Source organism: Hyalella azteca, unplaced genomic scaffold, assembly GCF_000764305.2.
Source record: "Hyalella azteca isolate HAZT.00-mixed unplaced genomic scaffold, Hazt_2.0.2 contig13241, whole genome shotgun sequence".
Taxonomy (NCBI): Eukaryota; Metazoa; Arthropoda; class Malacostraca; order Amphipoda; family Hyalellidae; genus Hyalella; species Hyalella azteca.
Window position 1 is genome coordinate 208939 of NW_025943170.1, and position 21501 is coordinate 230439.

The window sequence follows — 21501 nt, forward strand, 5'->3', positions numbered from 1 at the left end:
TAAATTATTGGTTTGAAATGAAAGATTTAAAACTAGTAAAATGATTTCGTGCCTCACCATTCTCGAAAGTAATGTTAGTGAGAAGTGCTGTTGGTTGCCCGGTTTCAGTATCACTGAAAGGTGCCAGGAAAACCTCGTACTCGGTGTTTGGCGAGAGTCTGGAGAGCACATAGGAGGAGGCGAAGGCGTTCATGACGGTGACTGTTGACCAGCTGTGATTGCTTCTCAGCGACGCGTCCGTGGCTACGGCGATAGAGTGGTTCACGTGTCGGTGGTTAGACGCGCCAGTGAAGTGGTCGCGGGAGATCACGCTCGACGACAACGAGTCAACCTGACTCGTCTCTTGAGGTGGCGACATGTGAAGCACGCGGCGGGGGCGGTAGTGGACGTACACGCCTTCCACTAGGCGGCCTTCTTCTGTCACCTACAGTAGCAACATTAGAATATTTTAATACACTTTAAATTACAGTGACAAGATTGGAAGGTTTTAATACGAGTTTAGATGACATGTACCTGAAAAACCATCGGTCAGGGCTGTCTCGGTAGAATTTGTAACATGAGCAGTTGTGTCATTAGTCTGCTAAGATCACAAGTTCATCAAGAAAGGAGCACGCCAAATAAATTCACCATATCTTCATTGAAAATGTGTTAACACATCACGACTCAATCCAAACGCCTTCCAAAAAATGTACAATACATCTTTGCCTCCTGAATAATATGCATGCATTGGAAATAATAGCTTCTGAGTTATAGTTTAAATATGAATCTAATAGTTAGAACAAATATTCAATAAACCTTGAAGATCAATATCATCCAAGAGCAGTAATCAATAATAAACTAACTGGCGGCAGACATACGCGGCATAAACACGAGTGCATGGGCGCAAATTTCTCCACGCCATATATCTAACGACCATCGCCTTCAACATGCGCAACATTATTCGAGTAAACTGGAAATTTTTCATTTATTGTGTAATCTAGCACTTTTTGGGTCCTAATAACGTAATCACAAAATGCAATCTTCACTCACTTCAAAATAATGAAAATAAGATCAGCTCATAGGGAATTCCCGATTATAATTTGTGCCTCTATAATGACGCCACAAAATGCCCAACAACTTGGACGTCCACATTTAGGCTTGCAAATAAATGAGTGGCTGCTGAATTAGTGATGAGCTTAATTTGATGAGCACCTCGTTTAAATGAAACTAATACTAACATAAAATTATTATTCTAAATGAAATTAGTTTATAATAAAATGAATCTTGGATAAAGTGGATAAAATATCATATGCAGCCGGCATACTATATTAGAAGAATATCGATGTGGGTTTGTATAGCAAACTGAGTTTAGGTCAATAAACTTGGCGGTGATGATGAAATCATATGGAGAAAGTAATAAGTGCTTTCAAGTTATATAATTTTTTGACAACTAATTCCTATGAGAAATTGAACTAATTGTTAAACTTATTTTATTTCCTCTAATGATGCCAAGTGAATTGATTGAATTGTAATCTTGAACGAATATATAACACATTTTCAGCATTTTCTGCGCCAGAATAATTGAGCAACATTAATGATAACGACATTGGAGAAGCTTCAATCAGGACATAGCGATAACGAAACCAAACGCAAAAAGCAAGTTCCATTCAATTCAAACGACCGCCGACTATTCATGCCAATTTACTGACAGTATAATGCAATTTGCAGATTCAAGAAATTTCTGCTGAAAAATTGGTACCTCGGCTCGTAAATTGGCTTCACTCTATCATGCAAAGCAAACGTGCCCTCGAGACCAAAAAGGTAATCGTTCGTAAAGCGAATGCCAATCCCAATGTGTTGCCGATTTCCGAAAACGCCTCGCGCGCCCACAGTTTTGGGCGCGCGACACATTATTTACCCTACCCAACACATTATTTACCTTGAAGGCTACCCAACACATTATTTATACAGCTCAAGTTGGAAAGTTCAATTTCGATAAATTATTTTTACGAATTGTGGATATATTGGCTTTCATTTATTGAAAAAAATTGAGTTGCGCAAAAATCGCAATGGAAAAGAATGTACATTGCAAACTGGTGAAACTTCTACATTAATTTTGAACAAGAAACCTGGCTCGGATGGTAAGGTGATGGGCAATTCGAGGGGCGAATATTTCTTAGGTGGTCACAACGCATGAACCTAGCGCAGGAGTGCAGTACTGGTGTTGAATACGCACAGTTGATCCCCTGCCACGCTGGTCAATAATTAGTTAGTAAATAATCCACCTTTACGAGAAAGTACGGACAGAATGAAGCGCTGGAGATTGGGTCATTATCTAGGGCCTAGGCTGATTCTCTATACTAACAACACGGTGGACTCATCCGGACATGTTCGACGGCAGCGGTACAAGGATAAAGCAATAAATGATCCTGGCAAGGAAAAAAGTGGCGGAATGCAGCGCCACTATTAAATCTAGAAGCTTGTCTTTAAACCGCCACACGGTGACCGCATCCAGCCACGCCCGTATGGTAGGGCGGTTCAATCGCGAGTGAGCTGATGAAAGATCACGTTCTACTTCTTCTTCGAGTACTATGATGATGAATAACAACAAAAATCCTGCGCAGCGCAGGAGATCTCGTAAGTCGCACTTATGGGTCGCTGAGATTCGTTTGCGATGAAATGGATATTATGGCCATATTATACGAGCACTTACATAATAACGAACAATTCAAAGTAAATCACGCTCAAAAAGTTTAACTCCAATCGTTCTCGTTTGGCGCGTTTGAAAACGTTATGAACGGTAAGCGTTTGAAAACGTTATGAATCTTAACCTTACGATTCATTTCAAACCCTTCGGCGACGAGATTCGTCTTATGACTCTCGACACGAACAAACCTACAAACGAAAATATCGAAAATAACAACCTGAAAGTTTTCTGGACGCTAAAAATTTTTTGCCTCCCTGATCTTTCGGAAGCTTGAAACTTATTTTCGAGGTTATTTTTAACAACGCTTCTGCCAATTATTTTAGCTAAAAATATAACGTCGTGAAAATGCCATGCAGCTAGCTTGATAAATATGTTTCTTGAATTTTCGCGCAATTATATATAAAGCACATATATTAGGTTTGCAAGAAATCAAGGAGAGAAGAATTAAACCGAATTTCTTCAATTTCCTCCTGCTATTTCTAAAAAATGTATTTGGCTCAAACAAACGTTTACAAATTGGCCGCTAGCTGTGTTAAGATAAAAATTAACAGTTATAACATTATAGCACTATTTTGCAGGCCTTCTCTTATAAACTACCTTACTGATTTCGAAATTTCAGCTACTATTTTTCCGAATTAATAATATACCTTTAATGCCTAATGGCTAAAAAGTTACTTGAAAAATAGCTTAAAAGTTACTTAATACTCAAGAAATTGGAAAGAACTGTTGCTAACTCCAACAGAAGAAACGGCGAAAGGAGAACGCTAAATCTTTATATAATTTTAAAATGGTTAAAAAAAGCTCAATAATAGTAAAAATGAAAAGACATCTCTTCGGGTATATATTTTGCCCGCAATATTTATGGATTGGCTAAAATATTGGTAAGATAAGAGTATGAATGAAATGGCAGTTAAAAAAGAATTTTGGCAGTATTTAAAGCGGGTAACAACAATAGATCATAAAACGTGGCCTTAAATGCCCGCCACATACACAATAGAGTGCCGGCGAGGGGCCTGTTGCCATGAGCGATATAATTCAGGATGCGATAGCGCGCGCAAGGATCGGCTTTTATCGCCGCCATTCGTCTACTTCAGGCAGCTCTATACAGCATCGGCCATTGAAAATGGAAACCCCACTAAAGGGTCGCACGTTTCCTCCAACTGATCGCTTTCCGGCCACACTGCGACAAAGCCAAAGAAATCTACGTCGAAATTTTCGATCACGAAAAGTGATCGTGTGGGAGACCCGGGATTTGGAGCTTCTATAAGAAATTGCCATTTCCTTCAAAAGGTTTCACTATCGCAAAAAAGTTTTATGAGATAAAGGAGCAGCAAATGTTATCCAACGAAACCTGAACTATTGGACTGAAGAAAATTTCGAAGAATTTTATCCAAAGGTACCGAAATCAACAGAATTACAGAGAAACTCGAGTGCAAGGATATAAAAATTTCATTAACTTAAAAGTTAAATGAAACATGCTATATAGTGTACATAGATAAGCAGTAACCCAGCATCTGATCCATTGGGGAGCTCTATCGTGAAAAAACTACAACATGGGCAATTGAACATCCAAATTAAGAACAAAAATAAAACAATAACACAATTGCTGCTTTGCAGCACTTACCCGCCAGGTGATCCTGAGAGCATCATTGGGCAGCGGCGTGACGGCCGTGAGGTTGACCAGAGTGCCCGCTAGGGGGCTGGCGCGCTCCGTGCGCACGCTCGGACTGAGGTCCTGGTGCGCGGCGCTCAGCAGCGGCGACCACGCCGAGGGTTCAGAGTCTCCAAGGGCGTTGAAGGCCTGGACCACCACGAGGCGAGGATGGTCCCTGATGAGCTCGATGTAGATGTAGGGCTCGATGACGGGCTTGTGTATGGGAACCCAACCTCTGCGGGAATTCGTCACGTCGTGGAACTTGAGTGCACTCAAAACCCGATGATTATCAGAGTCCGGTTTCTTCTCATTAGGCCAGCCCGCAGTAAACACAGACACTCGATAACCTATGAGAGGTCGGTTCCCCACACGAAGGGGAGCGCTCCAAGCGAGAGTCACGCCGGCGTCAGTGACGTTGACAACTCGTGGGCGGCTGGGGGCCCCAGGCACGTCCTCGACGGTGGGTGGGTGCGGGGTCTTGTGGGGTGACATGCGGTGGGACTCTGGCGCCCCCACGACCAGCAGGGCGCACCGAGCTCTGCTCTGCCCTGACCGTGACGACGCCTCGCACACGTACTCGGCAGAGTCGCTCTCCTGCAGCGCTGCTCGCACACAAGGAAACGCACGTTACGAGGCATTAATTATTACAGAAGCGTGACAGATACAAAATGAGATTTATGTAAAAAGTTGCAGGCGATTACTTTAGACAAAGGCATTATTCAAATCTGAAAAACTAGAAAGTTGAATAAGGATAAAATCATTTCTGATATGATAATGCATAAGGTTTCACATAATACACATCCAGTAGAATTTGGTCGCTGGAAAAAGAATACATTTACATCCCGTACGTTGACTACTTTTAACCCGCTTTATATGTACATGATTAATTATTTTCATAGGGTAATACTTGATGAGGTTGTTTCTGAATGCACAATAGAACATAATAGGTATTTAGACCAAATACGCACATGTAAATCAGTAGGACATAAAGTACAGTAAATAAGTATAAGTTCAAAAACTGCCTTTAATACGAATAAGCAGTGACAGTATGAGGTAAGTTAAGCGTAAAACGATGTTCAAACAAATGAATTATTTACGTCCGTCTTTAAAATATAATGGAAGACGATAGTCCGTACCAATGAAAATCGAACCCTGTCCATAATCCTCTTCAGTGGATAAAACAACGCGTATCCTTACTAAACATTGCCCTATCATTTACAACAACAACAGTTTCGATAAGCTCAGTTTTACTCCCAACTTCCGATGTCGTCGAATCGTCAGTGAGTTTCCGTCTTAGTGGACGGTGATGATGAATAAAAGATGGCATGATACTTAATTGCGCTCTGAACAACGGAGCGTTAATCAGTTCACACATAATTTGCACGTAAAGTTATAACTTTACAGCGAAATAAATGAAAAGAATATTGCTCCACACAGTTGTTATAATGATATGAGATATGTTAAACCGAACAATTTAAAGAAAAGTAACGACCTGAAGTAACGCATTTTCTGCCATATCAAGAAATTTTATAGCCCCCAAGGATACAGAAGTAGCGGAAATCGGCAGAGAATTATACGCAATAACATATGAACAAAATGAGTAAAATATCACGGGATTCACGCTAGTATTTATAATCTATATACTCCAAGTCAAGTGTATTTGTGATAAATCAGAGCCTCGTATTGGCAATGCAGATTGAGAGAGGAAAACGTCCCTAATGAGAAGAACAGCAAGTGATCGTATAATATAACTTAAATGAGAAAGATCAAGCCTTAACACCCTCGGCGGAAGCCTAGGAGCATCGCTGTTAACATACGAGCGCGTAAACGCTTTTTAGCCGTCGTCTGGCGCTGCAAAGAAGCTCAGCGCAGTTGGATTTCAGTAAAGTTGGCCCATAATTTTGCCCAACAACGCATTAATAGCTGAAACACTCAGAGGGAGAGCTCAACTTTAGCGAAATCGAGATTTATGACTTGAAGGCTCACGTAGTATAATAATTTTTGCACATAAGCACAAAGACCTGTGGGTCGCTGCCGTTCTCTGAAGCTCATGGAAAAGATCCGAAAACTAAGCAATGATTCTTTTAAAAATTTTGGGAAGTTTGACAGTGCAAATCACAGGTTTGACAGATTTTTTTGGCTAGTTTTATTTTGTCAATTTTTATTTCATGTTTTCCTGTTCCTTGAATACAAGGTTAGCATTAAGTAATGCGAGTAATAATTAGAGTTAGGGATGAGTAATTGTAACGAGATGCATGTGCATTACTTAACTAATCGAAATTATACACAACATAAGTGGATAAACGCAGAACCATGACAAATACTTGGTCTGCTCTGTTCGTAAAGTTTACTGTCCACAGTTAGTCGGAAAAACTGAATAAAATGTAACAATGTCATTAGACCACAAAACGCAATGCAACTACCATCACTGGTCGCTATTCTATCTTTGTGATGGTGAATCTTATGTCAATAGCATGCTTTGAACACCTCGCATATAATATGAGTTTGTATATAAAAAACAACACAGCGGGTGAGCTTGGGTTATCAACCCAAACGACAACTCATGATAAAATTGAAAGAACAAACAAAGGTAATCTTTCTCTGGACTAAAACAGCATTTTGTAATGAGGTTATTTCTGTTCGAGACAAAAGCTAAGCAAAATATACAAGACCTGGGGGAACAGCCAAAAGTGAGGTGCATGTGAACGGTAGGTTTACAGGTCGCATTAGCGCTTCCAAACAGGGCAGGTAACCATGCCATTCCCTTACCAGGGAGCCCATATCGCGAATAACTTCCGCCGCAAATTGCAAATTACTGAAACAAATGGTTGTGGGCGAGAAACATCCGCCTTGGTGTCGCCCTCCCTATTTTCCACATAAATTTTCTACCAGACACCAAGCAAGCAGGCAGGCAATCTACCGGCCTGCCTTTATTACAGCGCAAACGAAAAGAACGTCCACAGCCATACAAAAAGAGATTTCTTTCGACAAGCGGAAGAAGGTTTCTTTTTAATATTCGACGAAGCTTGCGTCAAATAACAAGTGATGTGGTGACAAGGGAAAGCTCACTAAAAGGGGAACGTGCAGTTCACTGCAGGGATAAAGCGGGAGAGGAAGTTCAAGCCCCAAATTCGACGCGCTGCAATTTATTCGCGTAGTCTTTGAGGTGACGAATTTATTTTTTTTACGTTTTCAGGACTCAATTAAATGAAAACGTGTTTGAAAAAGCTTTTTTGTGAAACAAATTGTGAAAAATTACAGCCGCGAGGAAAGGAAAATTATTTGCTCGGAGTGGGCTCTTCCATTGTCATCATTGTGAAGTTTCCAAGAATAAAATTCGTACGGTTCAGAACCAACCAAAGGAAAAACAGATTTTTCGCAGAAGATACACATACTTAGATTTTTTTGTTCCACCATAGAACGTTCGTTCAGATCACTTCAAACAAAATGTAAATAATGGCTCTTTCCTGCAATCATAAAGTTCAAGGCAGCGTGGGATCCCATAAACCTAGCGGGACAGGAAAGATTTGTGTTGAGTTTGGAGGAGGGCAATTCGTTAAGAATAAAGGTATAGTTGGAGTGGTTGGACCAGGGCGGTGATCTGAGTACGAAGGTCTTCTTGGGACGGCTTATTTAGGAGCAACACCTGGCACCTTCCCAGCGCAGGGGCTTCACCCCCCTGTCGCGGTACACGCATCGGGTAACTAAGTCTTGTTTAACAACACTTCTGAGGTGATTACGTGAACAAACGTGCACCTGACTACACTGCTCTGTACGATTTCTTTCAAAACATATCTGATTTTCTTGAGTGGACAAACGATCACCTAACTACACTGCTCTGTACGATTTCTTTGACAAGATGTGTGATGTTCTTGAGTGGACAAACGAGCACGTAACTACACAACTCTGTGTGATTTCTTTGACAACATATCTGATGTGATTACTTGTACAAACGTGTGCGTATTTAAATAGTTCTTTAAGACTCGCTCCTGGAAATAAAATATCTTAACCGAGCAGCAAAAACCTGCATGTACTTTCATCCTAAAAAAAGTCTGTGTAAAAAACGTCAATGGAAAAAATTTTCCAGCGCCATTACAGAATATTGCAGCTGCAATAAAGTCTGTAATAGTGATTATTTTGCACCTAATTTAAAACTTATCGAAAATTACAAGGAAATTAAGGTTCTTGTAGGTTAGTTTGCCATAAAAATTTCTACTATCCAAACACTAGCAACTGAATTAAAGTGAATGATCAAGTTTATCATCAATAATTAAGTATTTGTGAGAAGATTCCGGTTTTTTAAATTTAACTTTACCGAGGACCTGGAATGAAGACAGAAATATTTACATAGATGAGCGGAGTTTTTGATAAAATTTCGATTGGGGTATCACCTGGCGCACGATCCGCGATCGAGTGCAACGTCGCATTAAAGCGAAATCTGGACTCGTAATAAAGCGAAATTTGGACTCTGCATAATTGTTCACCATGCATTTCAAATAATGTAAAATTTGTATCCAATTCAATAAGTTGTAGGGGAATTCTTTTAAAATTTTCGAGTTCAGAATAAACGATCTATATACTACATGACTCCGCATTCCCGTATCTGTGAATCAGATTTATTTCATTTTCTTTATAATTCAAGAGGTAAACGATTTGACAGGTCCTTGTTCTCTGAGGCAAGCACTAAGTGCACTTGTTCAAAATGAAAAATTTCTGCAGAGTTGCCGGTGACCCGGTTCGAGCTGCCATCATGAGGATTAAAGAACTTAATGAAAGACATTTTAAGTAAAATGAACGCTTCAGATGACAAGTTCGATGCGACAACGATCGAAGATACAATCTCATCCAAGAAAGTTCTAGCGAAAACAGAGACGCGTGAAATTCTTCTAAATTTGATGGACTCTTCAGAAGAGAAAATGAACGTCGAACTCTTCTTTATAGGACATGGCTTACGAACTTGACATCTTCGAGAGACGAGATCACTCCAGACGGCGTCGCAATTTTCTCCTAGACCATAAAAATGGTCGAATCGCGCGATATTTTGCAGGCAAAATTCTATGAAAGTCTTCCCATCCTTGAGCAACATTGAGAAAAAAATACTTGTTCATGTAAGTACGAGCATTCAAGAGCATTGCGGCTAAAAAAAAATATTTTTTTTTTCAGGTATGACTGTAAAAGCTTATAATATAATAGCATGATTTATAGGTTCTTTATAAATTGACATGCGCTTTCATGGCGAGATGAATTGAGACACTTGAGACAGCGTCCTAATGGAGAATTAGGCTAAACTGCGTTGAGATGAGACACATTCTGTTTCCCGTGAAAAATACTAATATTCATTCCGATCATAGCAGATGGAATGTAAACATTATTGGAGAAGGAGTCTTTTGAATGAGTTTGTACAAATGGCTCGGAGAAGAGTATTTTCTAACAATTCTGAAAGTTTTGGTCTCTTCTTTAATAACGTGGTAGGTTGTTCTGTGACTATTTTTGCTCTGAATATTGAGATTAAGATTTATTATCGGAGAGCCTCTGAACTATCTCTACTTTATAACGTTCAGCCTCTGAACTGATCACGATCAGTTCAGCCAAATAGCCAAAATGGCACTCATATTAGACATACGTACATACCAGTCGAGAAACTAGATATGGTCCTAAACAATTTAAATATATTTCGCGGAAACTAGGGCTCTGCAGAGTCGAACGCGGTGTTCAAGTAATGCGATACCTATAGGAGTGATTAGTCAGAACAACGCTTTGAGTACAAATTCTCGGACCCAATAAGAAATGCGACAAACGTAAATTTTTAGCGAACATTTTTGAAAATCCCATAGTTCCAATACCTACTGCATGTACTTATAATACTGCTTACTAAAATTAAAAATAAAGAACTTGACACCTCGCCTGAGTTTCGACCCACAATTAAGTGCTGCAATGAAACCCAAATTTGAAAACTCCGTAAAGTGTTTTAAGGCGATAGTGAATATTGCAAATACGGTAAAAAATTAACGATTAGGATGGACGACAAGACCATATACAGCCTCACGGGACCACATTCCCGTACCACTGCTGACAAACAATATCGAAACCTTCAATTGCAATGCATGCAGGAAATAAAACTGCAATTTAAAAAATTTAACTGACAAAAGCTAGAAAAAAAACGAAACAATCTTCTAACGGCGAAGCTCAAAGTCCGACAACTTGAAAATTCGAATCAAGAGCCTCTTTATTTAGATGCGGGGCAAAACGCGGTAATGCAATACAGCAGCACAACGAATAACCCTCCTTTGTGAAACTGAAGGCAATTCCGCAAATGGATCTCATTGTGGGTCTTCACACGCTTCGCTAACAAAAATAAATAAAGCTTTGCTGCCATACTTCTTGAGATCAATCTTCGTGCAAATGAGAACGCATGTTCAGGTTCTTTCTTCCATTTGAGCATTTTATGAGAACGCTCGAGTTTTTGTCGAGCCTTGGCTGATGAAAATTAGAAAATTATATCCAGTAATTCAAGAAAACAACGTTGAATGAACGTTCTTTATTAATATTGCTTAATCAAATAATTATTACTTAATTAACCGAATATATTTTTTAGTCGAATTAGAAACATTCAAGCCGCAAGCGTGCATATCAGTAGAACATTTAGAGGTAGATATTAGGCCAAGAGGCTAGAAGTCAAATGATATGGAGATAGAAGATTGCTTTCAAGCAACAAAAATTTTACATTTTAAATGAATACTTTCCGTTATAGTTAACGTATTTTCGAGCTTCCCTTTGAAAATATAAAACAACGTTAAAAGAAAGAAAGCCTTGCGATTGATAGCTAAATTTATGCACGTAGCGAGAGCGCTTTTTAGTAGACACGCTGCAATGTCAAATTATTACATTTTTTGTCACAGCAGATCGGTCGAAATAAACGAAACTTTACGCATAGCAGAAATATGAATAGTAGAAAAGTATATTATTTCTCAATTGTATGTGTCTGCCGGCCATGCAGAGAAGTAATTCAGCAGGGCTTGGGTCAGATGACAGGAATCATTACATCACAAAACAAATCTGACAGGACACGTCTTTAATTTTTGCAGATTAATCTTTCCCGTCATTCGTTATCTTATAGGCCAATCATACATGACAACGACAAAGGGTTCTATCTAAAAACTTAACCGTTTCTCAAGAATTTAAATCAAATTAAGAGAGGATCCTCAATCCATAATTTTTAAGCTGGATTCAGGAAAAATATCCTAACATGAATAGTACGATGAATTCTTGTAGAATCCAATACTTAGTTTTATTTTCCCATATCGTCTTAACCACCAGTCAGTCGAAGAAATGATGAAATTCGATTGGAAGTTGATTCATATCGTATGAATTTTGTTTAACGTAAGAAATGATATAAGTAATAAAATGAACGTTTGGACACGGATTGGTAAGCGAAGTACATAGTTTTTTCAACAAGATGATATTAGCTTTACGTAGAGGTTTCAGTAAGCTTCAGTAATTAAGTAAGAGTATCGAGCTTTCATTAGCTTCAGTAAGTAAGAGTATTGAGTGTTCCTGCAAGCGTCCTCATGAGCCTTGTCGTCATGAGGATTTACGCTGAATATTTTATGATGTAAGGGGTGGAGTGAGGGGTGAAGTGAGGGGTGGAGTGAGGGGTATAGTAAGGGGTGTGGTGAGGGTTGGGTGAGGGGTAGAGTAATGCTTGAGTGAGGGTTGAGTGAGGGATGAAGTGAGGATGGGTTGAGGGGTGGAGTGAAGGGTGGAATGCGGGATGAAATGGAGGGCGGAGTGAGGATGGGGCGGAAGGTGGAGTGAGGTTTGGAGTGAGGGGTGAAATGAAGAGTAGAGTGAGGATGAGATGAGAGTTGAAGTGAGGTTTAGATGGAGGAGTGGAATGAGAGGCACACTGAAGAATAAAGTGATTGGTGGAGTGAAGAGTGGGGGTGAGAGGTAGAGTGAGCTGTAGAGGCTGTTCGAGCTTCTTTTCGCAACACAGCGTGAAACACGTGATAACTTGACATTTTAACTCTAATTAAAAATTTGAATTGGTTTACAGCTTTTTCTTGAATTTGCATCCCAATTTTATTCGCGCTGTTTATTCATGCTTTCTTGGTTACGACACAATATTAAATAGTGAAATGTGAGAATTCAAAAGATAGGAAAACAGTTCCCAGAGAACAAATAGTAATAAAATGGAAAACAGTTGCCACAGAACCGCTATATTTGAAAAACGATAATCATTCCATACCAACAGTTATTTTGGAAGCATTCATGAACCAATGCAATACACCACCTTGTGATGAGCTTAAGACTTCGTAGTCCATGGTCACGCTGATGCGCCGCCTTCGACGCAATCTAAATCAAACCCCCGAATTCACAACAGCCCAATAAATAAAACTAAGTCAATAATCAGCGTTGAATTTCAAATTAAATATTTTTCAATCTAAATCCGGCATTTACCAGTACAAATCAAACAAATTCCTATTCGTGCAACTTTTTGCAGCACCAGACTCAAGTCACAAGGCTTATCAGAGATCGATTTTCATACATGCAACACACAATTCTTCAAGCTCAATACCAGTTTTAATGGTAACTATTTATTTCAATACTTATCTTTGATGAAGCCAGAACTACACTGAATACATACTTACAATAAATGATACGGAAGCTTCACCATCTGCATAAATGCAACAGATGTCATAACTTCGTAAGAGGTACTCACGCCGCACGATAAATCAAATGACTATCCGAGTACGTACAATGTGCACATGCCAGAAGAACTATCGCAATTTTAGCTGCGTCTTATGTCTTATGAACCCGCAACAAAACTTATAAAATTTCACAAAACATTATGAAGAAGGCCATATTGTGTCAGCATGGAATGCTGAAACTAAGAACGAAAATTTTAGTCTTACTACTGCTTTTTTGATTAATAAAATCTTGGATAACTGAGTCTTCGAGGTTTTTTACGTAGAAAGAAAGACATACGTCGCTCACTTAACCACGAGGAAGTGCCCGAGTGGAACTTCTAATCGCAAAACGATTCAGACAAAATTAGGCTGCTATTCAAAAACATCAATTGACCCTAAGTCAAAATTGTATGCAAGTCCATCCTTGGAATTTCGTCCTGCTAGTTTAAACCAAACTATTCGTACGTTAGAGAATACATATTCTGAATTTTAGGTATGACCCACGCTGATATGAATCACTCAAGGACCCCGACCTAATTACTCTCCACTGCTGTTATTCAATCAGAAGAACTTCAAGCATAAAACTGAATCATTCACTATGAGTTGATTCACTGATATCAACACCAGGGCGTCGTCCGACAAAGCAGCTCCCATTACGTGGCGACGAGACGGCGGTGCTGCAATACAGCGCGCCGTACACGCCTGGTTACCTGCAGGCTGATATGAACAGTCGCCAGGACCGACGCACAAATTACTTCCAGTCACTCAAAGACGCCGTCAATTGCCACGTCCAGCAGCACAGAAACGTGCGAGTCGTGCCGAATTGCCAATATTTCCGCGTATCTTCATAATTACTCGCCGAGGCATAACACAATATTTGGCTTTAGAATAGTATATCTACAACTTCAATACGGAAAATTGAAGGTGATTGATATATGAGGGTAGACCGGAAACTCGCTAAAATGTTATTTTTCGTAAAAAAAGAGTAATATCGCAATTGACGATAATCAGTCTGCATCATAAATTCGTTAAAACATAAAATGTTTAAATGCAGCCGCCGAGAGTCATAATAATCCCAGCGCCATTACGATCCTTTTCCAGAGGATTGCTTACGGGCGTTACGAGAGCGAGCATTATTATTAATATATCTACATTATATGTTAATTTGTCGATGCTTCAATATGAACACACAAGCCTTACTTTACCGATGAGGCAACGATTCAACGGTTCACTTATTGCAAACACATTAGAAAAACAGAAAAATATTGCTGAGCAGCATGCCAAGGCCTCGCTAAATCAGTTGACTTTGTACCTACCTATACTCAGCGCGTGCCATATGGAAAACAGCAACGAGGCATCGGACAATCTATTCACGAGACACGCAAGCTTATGGCGAGAAAGTTAAGCGAGTCCTGCGGCCATACGTAGAGGTTCTGTCGAGCAGAGGTTATGCTAATCTAATTCTAACTTTATACTAGCCAACTTTCCAGCCTTGAAGAATGTTCTACACGTTTGTTGGTTCAGAACTCTTGTAGTATGACTGATGAGGCAACTTCAGCTCACAAGTAAAATGCGGCATATTCCAAAGCAAAAAACTACAGGTAAAGCGATGATGTATAACGCAGGCGATAAGAAATTTAATTTTGTAAAACGCAAGCAATTTATACCTTAAAATGAAAATGTTAAATTTACAAATGATGGATTTTTATTCGTTAATATCAGCATAAGTCTTGCAACGGCTTTATCGTCGAGTGCCAAATACTGTCTCGTGGCAAGCCAAATGGTTGAACAAATAAATCTACACGATTTTCTCCAAGTCGAGAATTTCGGACTCCTGTAAAGCCGGGGGTAAACTTTAGTGATTCAAGAACCCATAATGCGAATAACACTCGCTTGGGATGACATTACCACATCCATTCATCACCCATATTACTGTTGAGGAACCTACGTGAGGTACATAGGAACCTACGGTGTTAGGGATCGCCTTTAGATATAATTTCATATAGTTAGGCTACGGGTTTTGTCATTTTGATTTTCAAGTCAACTATTACGTCACCTCGTATAGATCCGTCATGTAACTTGTCATTGCTAAGTGATCCACCACAGAGGTTAGTGCTTGCATTGTTTATCGTGTTCATCTTCAGTGTTGATATAGTCGTGGCCTTTCTCGTAATATTGTGTATTGTTATTTATGTTGTTTATTATTTATGTGTGCTATATTCATTTGTTAGGTTGCGTTAATTCAAGTCCTTAATTTGTATTTATTTGTGTTTTTTCAGCGGGGCTCCGAAACTAGAACATTCTTACGAGTTGAAAGTGAAAGGCTAGAAAGATATACGGTTTATAGTTTTGATATTTGCTTTCTTGTATTTATCGTTCGTTTATTATTATTGGTTTTAATTCCTTATTTTTATTCATCCTTTAAATACAATCACTGGTCGATTGTTTGGGGTCAAAGAAAACCGGTTTATTGATTAGTCCCCAACAACGGAACCTACTGTTGAGGAACCTACGGAAAAGTACATAGTTACTAAAATTTCCCACTTAGTATTATGATCTAATTTAATTCAAACTTGAACAATTGAACACACAAAGTAAAATTAGGGATGTCCCTAACACACTTAAAAAGCCATTATCTGCATTGCATTCAATAATTAATTAATAGTTTCGATTTTATTTTACGAGTAGGGTAGGACTCACAAAATTCACTCACAAGCACCTATAAAGATCACAGAACAGAAACTTGATAGGTACATTATTTGGGCCCATGTGAGAATAATCTGTCGAATAATGAAATCCCCCCACACGAAACGAAGCTTGGTTTGCTCATAAAATTTTCAGGCCTTTATTATTCTGGTTGTTGTACAGGGGTGCGGAGGTTTGGGTTCTCAGCAGCTAAGTCTTACCATACATCAACACCGCCACCTCCTCACTGACCACTTCTCATTAGCCCGACATAACAAATACGCTTGCGAGATCATCAACGCTCGCTACTCCCTCCCAAAGTAGCTAACATAGTTGGCGTTGGCAAAATGTTCTTTAGTAAAATTTACAATTTATGATTTGTCAGTTGTTTACAACAGAAAATTTATCATTTGTTATTTAATTTACAATTTACCATTTGTTGTTGTCTCAATAAGGCTGTTAGCTCTCAAAATTGAAAATTGTATTTTTGTAGCAGGAAAGAGAATATTGTACATATGAATAGGCGCTTGCATTGATTTGCACTCTATGTTAATTAGATACTTTAATAAAACGAAAAAATATTTATTTACTGAGCGTAAGTGCGCGTTAACATAATAAACATTTGGAATGAAAACAGCACTAATTGTGCCTGGAATGTGAGCAACGTTATTTTTAAAATGAATTTTAGTGTGTGGGCACAAATAAGGCACCGTAAAATAATATTAAAAAAAATAAGATTCCCTCCGTCCAAACCGCATGATAAATAAGTTTATTTCAAATTTACTAGAATACAATCATTCCAAATTTCATTTCAAGATCCAGAATTTATAGTCGTGGCGACGGTTGGGAGCAATTTTTCAGCAATCTGAAAAAATAGCAGCCGTTACCACGTGAAAGTATGGTTACGCTTATCAATACGCTAATAGCAACGCTACCACGCAGACTTTCATCTACGCCAAGCTTGTCAGAAACCTGGGCCCAAATGCCTCCACCATTCTTCAGGTCAATTACCTTCAAATGCTGCTCAAATAAGCGACAGCAAATTTCAAGGAGAAATTACTCAGATTCATGCAAATGAGCTATGTTAGAAAGGCGCAAATTCAGTAACGGCAATTTACTGAACTGGTTGGGAAACAGCTATACTAGAATCCCCGTATATTTTCAATTCCTTGGAACCTAGGTTTTGGTCTTCATAATTTTTTATTCTTAAATTTTACGATATCGTTAGATCGGATCTATGCAAATTTCTGGAGGCATTTTTCGATAAATAGTCGAAAATTCTCATCCAACTCATACAACAGGACGAGAATAATTGAGAACAATTATTCGTAAAATGTTACGGCGTGCTTATTTGAAGATTATATGGAAGACAGTTGATCGAGGCACGTCAGACAACGGAAAATCGCTAGAGATCCAAGCCTATTGGTTACGAAAGAGTGAATTGTGAATAAACAACACTTTTATATAGTTTTGAACAGTACTTTAGTGAATATATATTACTTTTATATAGTTTTAACAGAACTTTAATGAATAAACCGTGTTTTTTTTTCGAACATATTTAAAAAACACCTCAGCGTGATTTCTTTAATGAATGTTCAGGACCACAACGTTTATAATATAAGAACCTGACGCATGCTCTGGCAGCCAACTCACTAGGCGCAAGTCAGTGCGGTTTAGGGTCGAACGCATCAAGGGCGCATACGATGAAACATTCAACAGAGCAAATAAATAAAAAAAGTCATTCCAAAATGGGTCCACGGTTCTGCAAGCAGTTCATCATACCTCGTGCGGAGAATACGTTACAGCAGACGAAGAATATGCGACTCCTGTTAACTCTTACCTGAGAATATTAGATCGCCGTCCTGCGTGAGCGTAACTCTGGGCTCGGCAGAACGCAGGAACACGTCGCCCCTGAACCACCGCACTTGCACTTGAGGCGGTCCCCTCGCCTGGCACGGCAGCGTGGCCGAGGTGCCCGCTAGTAGTGTCAGCGTAAGGGGCGGTATACGCGTCAGCAAAGGAGGTGGCAGGTGCTGCTCTGGCACGACCGTCAGCCACGCGTGCGTGCTGACACCGCCAGCCGAGTTCACAAGCAGGCACGTGTGCTGACCGTCCTCGGGTGCGGTCAGGCGGAGGGCACCGGAAGGCAAGACTTCGATCACGCGTTGGCCTGCCGAGTCCTTCAGAACCTCGCCGACTCCGACCGGTTGCGGGCGGCCAGGCAGGGTCCACAGGGATGTCGGCGCAGGGGTGCCAGCGCCGCTGCAGGGCAGCTCGATGGTGGTGTTCGCTATCACGGCCGTGTCGCTGGCCGATGTGATCACGCGGGGGAAGTCTGCCAAAGAACGAAGGCGTTAAATATTATTATACAGAAGTTTATAAGTCAGGAAAATTTTCGTTCGTATCTGTCGAACATGGGCTTTAATAATAATGTATGAGTCGATATAAATGATTGGAATACAATGAGTGGATGAAAACGTCTCAAGCCGTGCTAACCGTGTGATGGAGTATTAAGAGTCATCAAAAAAGTATGTCAGTTAATTTACAGTGGGGTGGACTGAACTAGAGTGGGTTAGACATCATTTTCGTTATATTTGGTAAAACATCCAGAAAAAATTGTAATCGGGCTAACTGCACGTATTCGCGTCGATTTAATAATTGACTATCAGATGCAGATTTCTCGTTGTGTATGTCGTTGGGAATGGTTACGTGTACAAATAACCATTACGTGGTTAACGTTGGGAATGGTTACGTGGTTAATGGTTACGTGTACAGGGGTGGAGGCGAAGGACTCATTGCTGGTATTTTGACTGGGTGTGAATGTATTGAAGAGTGTCTTGATATTGTGCATGTAAAAGTAATGTTCCGTGAGTGGGTTTAACGCCGTGACATGATAAGTCCAGTCGTCGAAGTGTTGGTCTATTTCTTCTATTGTAAGGTCTGCTTGTGTTGGCACTGTGTGCTATGATGTTTGATTGTACAAGGTCCAGTTTGCTCTACGGAAGAATCTACGAGGAGGAGTGGGTATTCGTATGAGGTTCGGAATAGTTGTGGAAGCAGTGAATATTAACTTGTTCACCACAGGAAAGCTCACCAAGAACTGTTAAACGTGCTCGAGCCACAACCGTGGCGACCTCGTTCTCAGCCTGGCAATAATATTCGCCATCATCCGAGGTCTGGAGAGAGACGATGGTGAGGGCGTGGTCCTCGTCAACGAGACGAGCACGTCCCACGGGCATACGGCCGTCGTGACGTCGCCAAGTGACGTGCGGTGCAGGCGACCCGCCAGCGCGACAATGCAGACGAGCCTCGCCACCGACTCGGCCCTCGACGTCGTCCGGGAGGCGCACGAAGAACGGACGAACTGCAATGCAATAAAACAGCGCTCGTTATGTGCGACAGTCGCTGCTTAGGCAACGTGCGTGTGTACATGTAATCTCTGGGCACGTTAAGGCAACGTCATGGAGACTTGTACTTTGCGCGGAGAATTTCATGATAAATGAATTCATATAGCGGAATATTCAATACGACTGAGTGAGAGCAAATGATTAAATCAGCATAACAGAAGGACAACAGCAGGCAAGAGTACGAAATAAAGCAATATAAAACAAATCTGCACCGTAATAACAAACTGAAATAAAGGGACACAAACTTTCAAAGAATTCATAACCTAAAGGTTTAAATTTAATAGTCGACTGAATTTCGGAAACTCAAGATAACAATCGGATTAATCACCTCTGCAACTCGCTATTAAGATAAGATAAATTAAGATAAATTACTAAGATAAAAATTAGTGCATTAATAATTATAAATTAATTGTAACAAATGATCATATCAACCCTAAAAACAAACAAAAACTTTTGTGTAAAAGCCTCATCAGGTGAATCAAGAAGAGAGTCACAGGGGGGTTCCGAAGACGTTTCATTATCGCAATGATTAAAAAATGACAATCGTAGAGGGGTTGGCAAGATGCGCCGCGAGTGTCGTGTTCTGTAAACCAGCACACATGATCCAATTAGGAGTATGGAGAGTTGTGAGTTAATCAACTCAATTCAATTCTTGGTAATCCACTTAATGTTTTATCAGTATAATATAGAGTTTGGAGAAAACATGAACACCGCAAAAAAAAAATAAAACTTGATCTTTGAATATCTAAAGGTAATGTATCAAGAAAAAGTACATATACAGTATATTGTGGTATCACCTGGAATAATTTTTTCCCATTTCATAATTTGATTTAATTTCAAGTACACAAGTTCATAATTGTGAAATGAAGCTCAAATGATTCAGCAGGACATATAAAAATTAGAGTTCGAGATTTGATGCGAGATGAGATAAAAATCCCCATAATATTAGCTGCTGATCTACATAGCAAAATCGAAGTCCAAGCTTATCTTAACTACCGTATTTTATTTTGTATTCTTCCAAACCAAATTTTCGAATAATCAAACTAAATTCCCATTAAGAGAGGGGAAAGTATAACTAGATTTGTTGTCATAATGCTATGTGAGAAATAGATTGATCTATTCTAGCATAACCAATCCAACCAAATGATGACTTTTGAGCTTGACTGCAAGATATGCTCACAAATGTGTAAATAATACTTGGGAGACGTGAAAAGAATTCAAATGGAGCGCTTCATTAATTTATTTTCAATAACATGTACGAGGAATTATCGGAAGAGTGAAAGAAAACTTATCCACAGAATATAGAAAGCCGTCGAAGTAGTGAGTGAATTAATTCTATTGTCTATTGAATTGTCATTTGAAATTAGGTGCAATTTTTATAGAGGCAATTATGTTTTCAGATAAAACAATTCATTAATAATTATAATTATAAATTAATTATTCATCGGTCGGAGGAACTATAAGCTCAGCGAAGTAACGTTACATTTTTATAGGATAGAAAACTGCTAAAAGAAAAAGTTTTGAAACTAATTACTTGGAAATTGCCAATAGTTGCAAGCGCTCTCTGACACTCAAATCATTATTATAATATTATTACATTAACTATATACAAGAGCAGTTTATAACGTCAGCGGAATTTTTTCGGGTAGTTCACAACGGAACGAAGGTTACGAAATTTCTTTCGGTGAGGGAAAGCTAGAATACATAAAAACTATAAACGGAAAAAGCTCTCTTGTGAACGCTGAAGGAAAATAAATAATGCAATGAAGTAAAGCCGAACATAAGTTACTGCAATGACTTCTTACTTTCAGGAATGAAGCGTTGAAGAGCAACTAAGTCATTGATTTGAGTGCACATCATAAGAAATATACTGAACTTAACAAGGGAATGCTTCAAACTGCCCATAACTTCATATTATGACTTATGACTCACGCGACAAATGAGGTGTTTATGGCAATGAACGAAAAAGATTCACTCACGAGTAATCGTGAAAATGCAGTTTCCTCTACCAAAAGCCAAAGCAAACAGAGATGACTAGATCGATTGCAAACTTAAAGTTATACCTTTTTGTATGCAAGCACCCCCATCGATAAATGATCAAATCGTTCCCAGCATAGTGTAAAATAAGTCTAATATAATATGAAAATAGCGTGTGGCATAAAATTTACACTACTTTGAACCCACTCTCAATCAGACGAAACCTTTTTTTCTCGACGCGCATGAAAAGTGGGCTCAAATTTTCGTCAGGCGAGCAGCCTACAGTCGCATGATCTCGAAGTGAGCACGGGAGAGCATGTGAGCTCAAAGATGAGACCGAGTTTCCATATGGATGAGCATTTGGCAGACTGCCAAGCATTCGCAGCTGCCGTGGACTTATGG

The 21501-nt window shown here is 39.5% G+C and overlaps 1 protein-coding gene across 3 annotated transcripts in view; it reads right to left on the minus strand.

The window, feature by feature from the left end:
• Nucleotides 1-21501, minus strand: part of LOC108669702 (protein sax-3) — a 200444-nt gene that overhangs the window by 38376 nt on the left and 140567 nt on the right. For all 3 annotated transcript variants that reach the window (XM_047883573.1, XM_047883572.1, XM_047883571.1), the window contains exons 6-9: nt 18810-19079; nt 17556-18050; nt 4311-4942; nt 58-424 (exon numbers count right to left, since the gene is read on the minus strand). In XM_047883573.1, the coding sequence (XP_047739529.1) occupies nt 58-424; nt 4311-4942; nt 17556-18050; nt 18810-19079 (1764 nt within the window). The remainder of the gene's footprint in view (nt 1-57; nt 425-4310; nt 4943-17555; nt 18051-18809; nt 19080-21501) is intronic.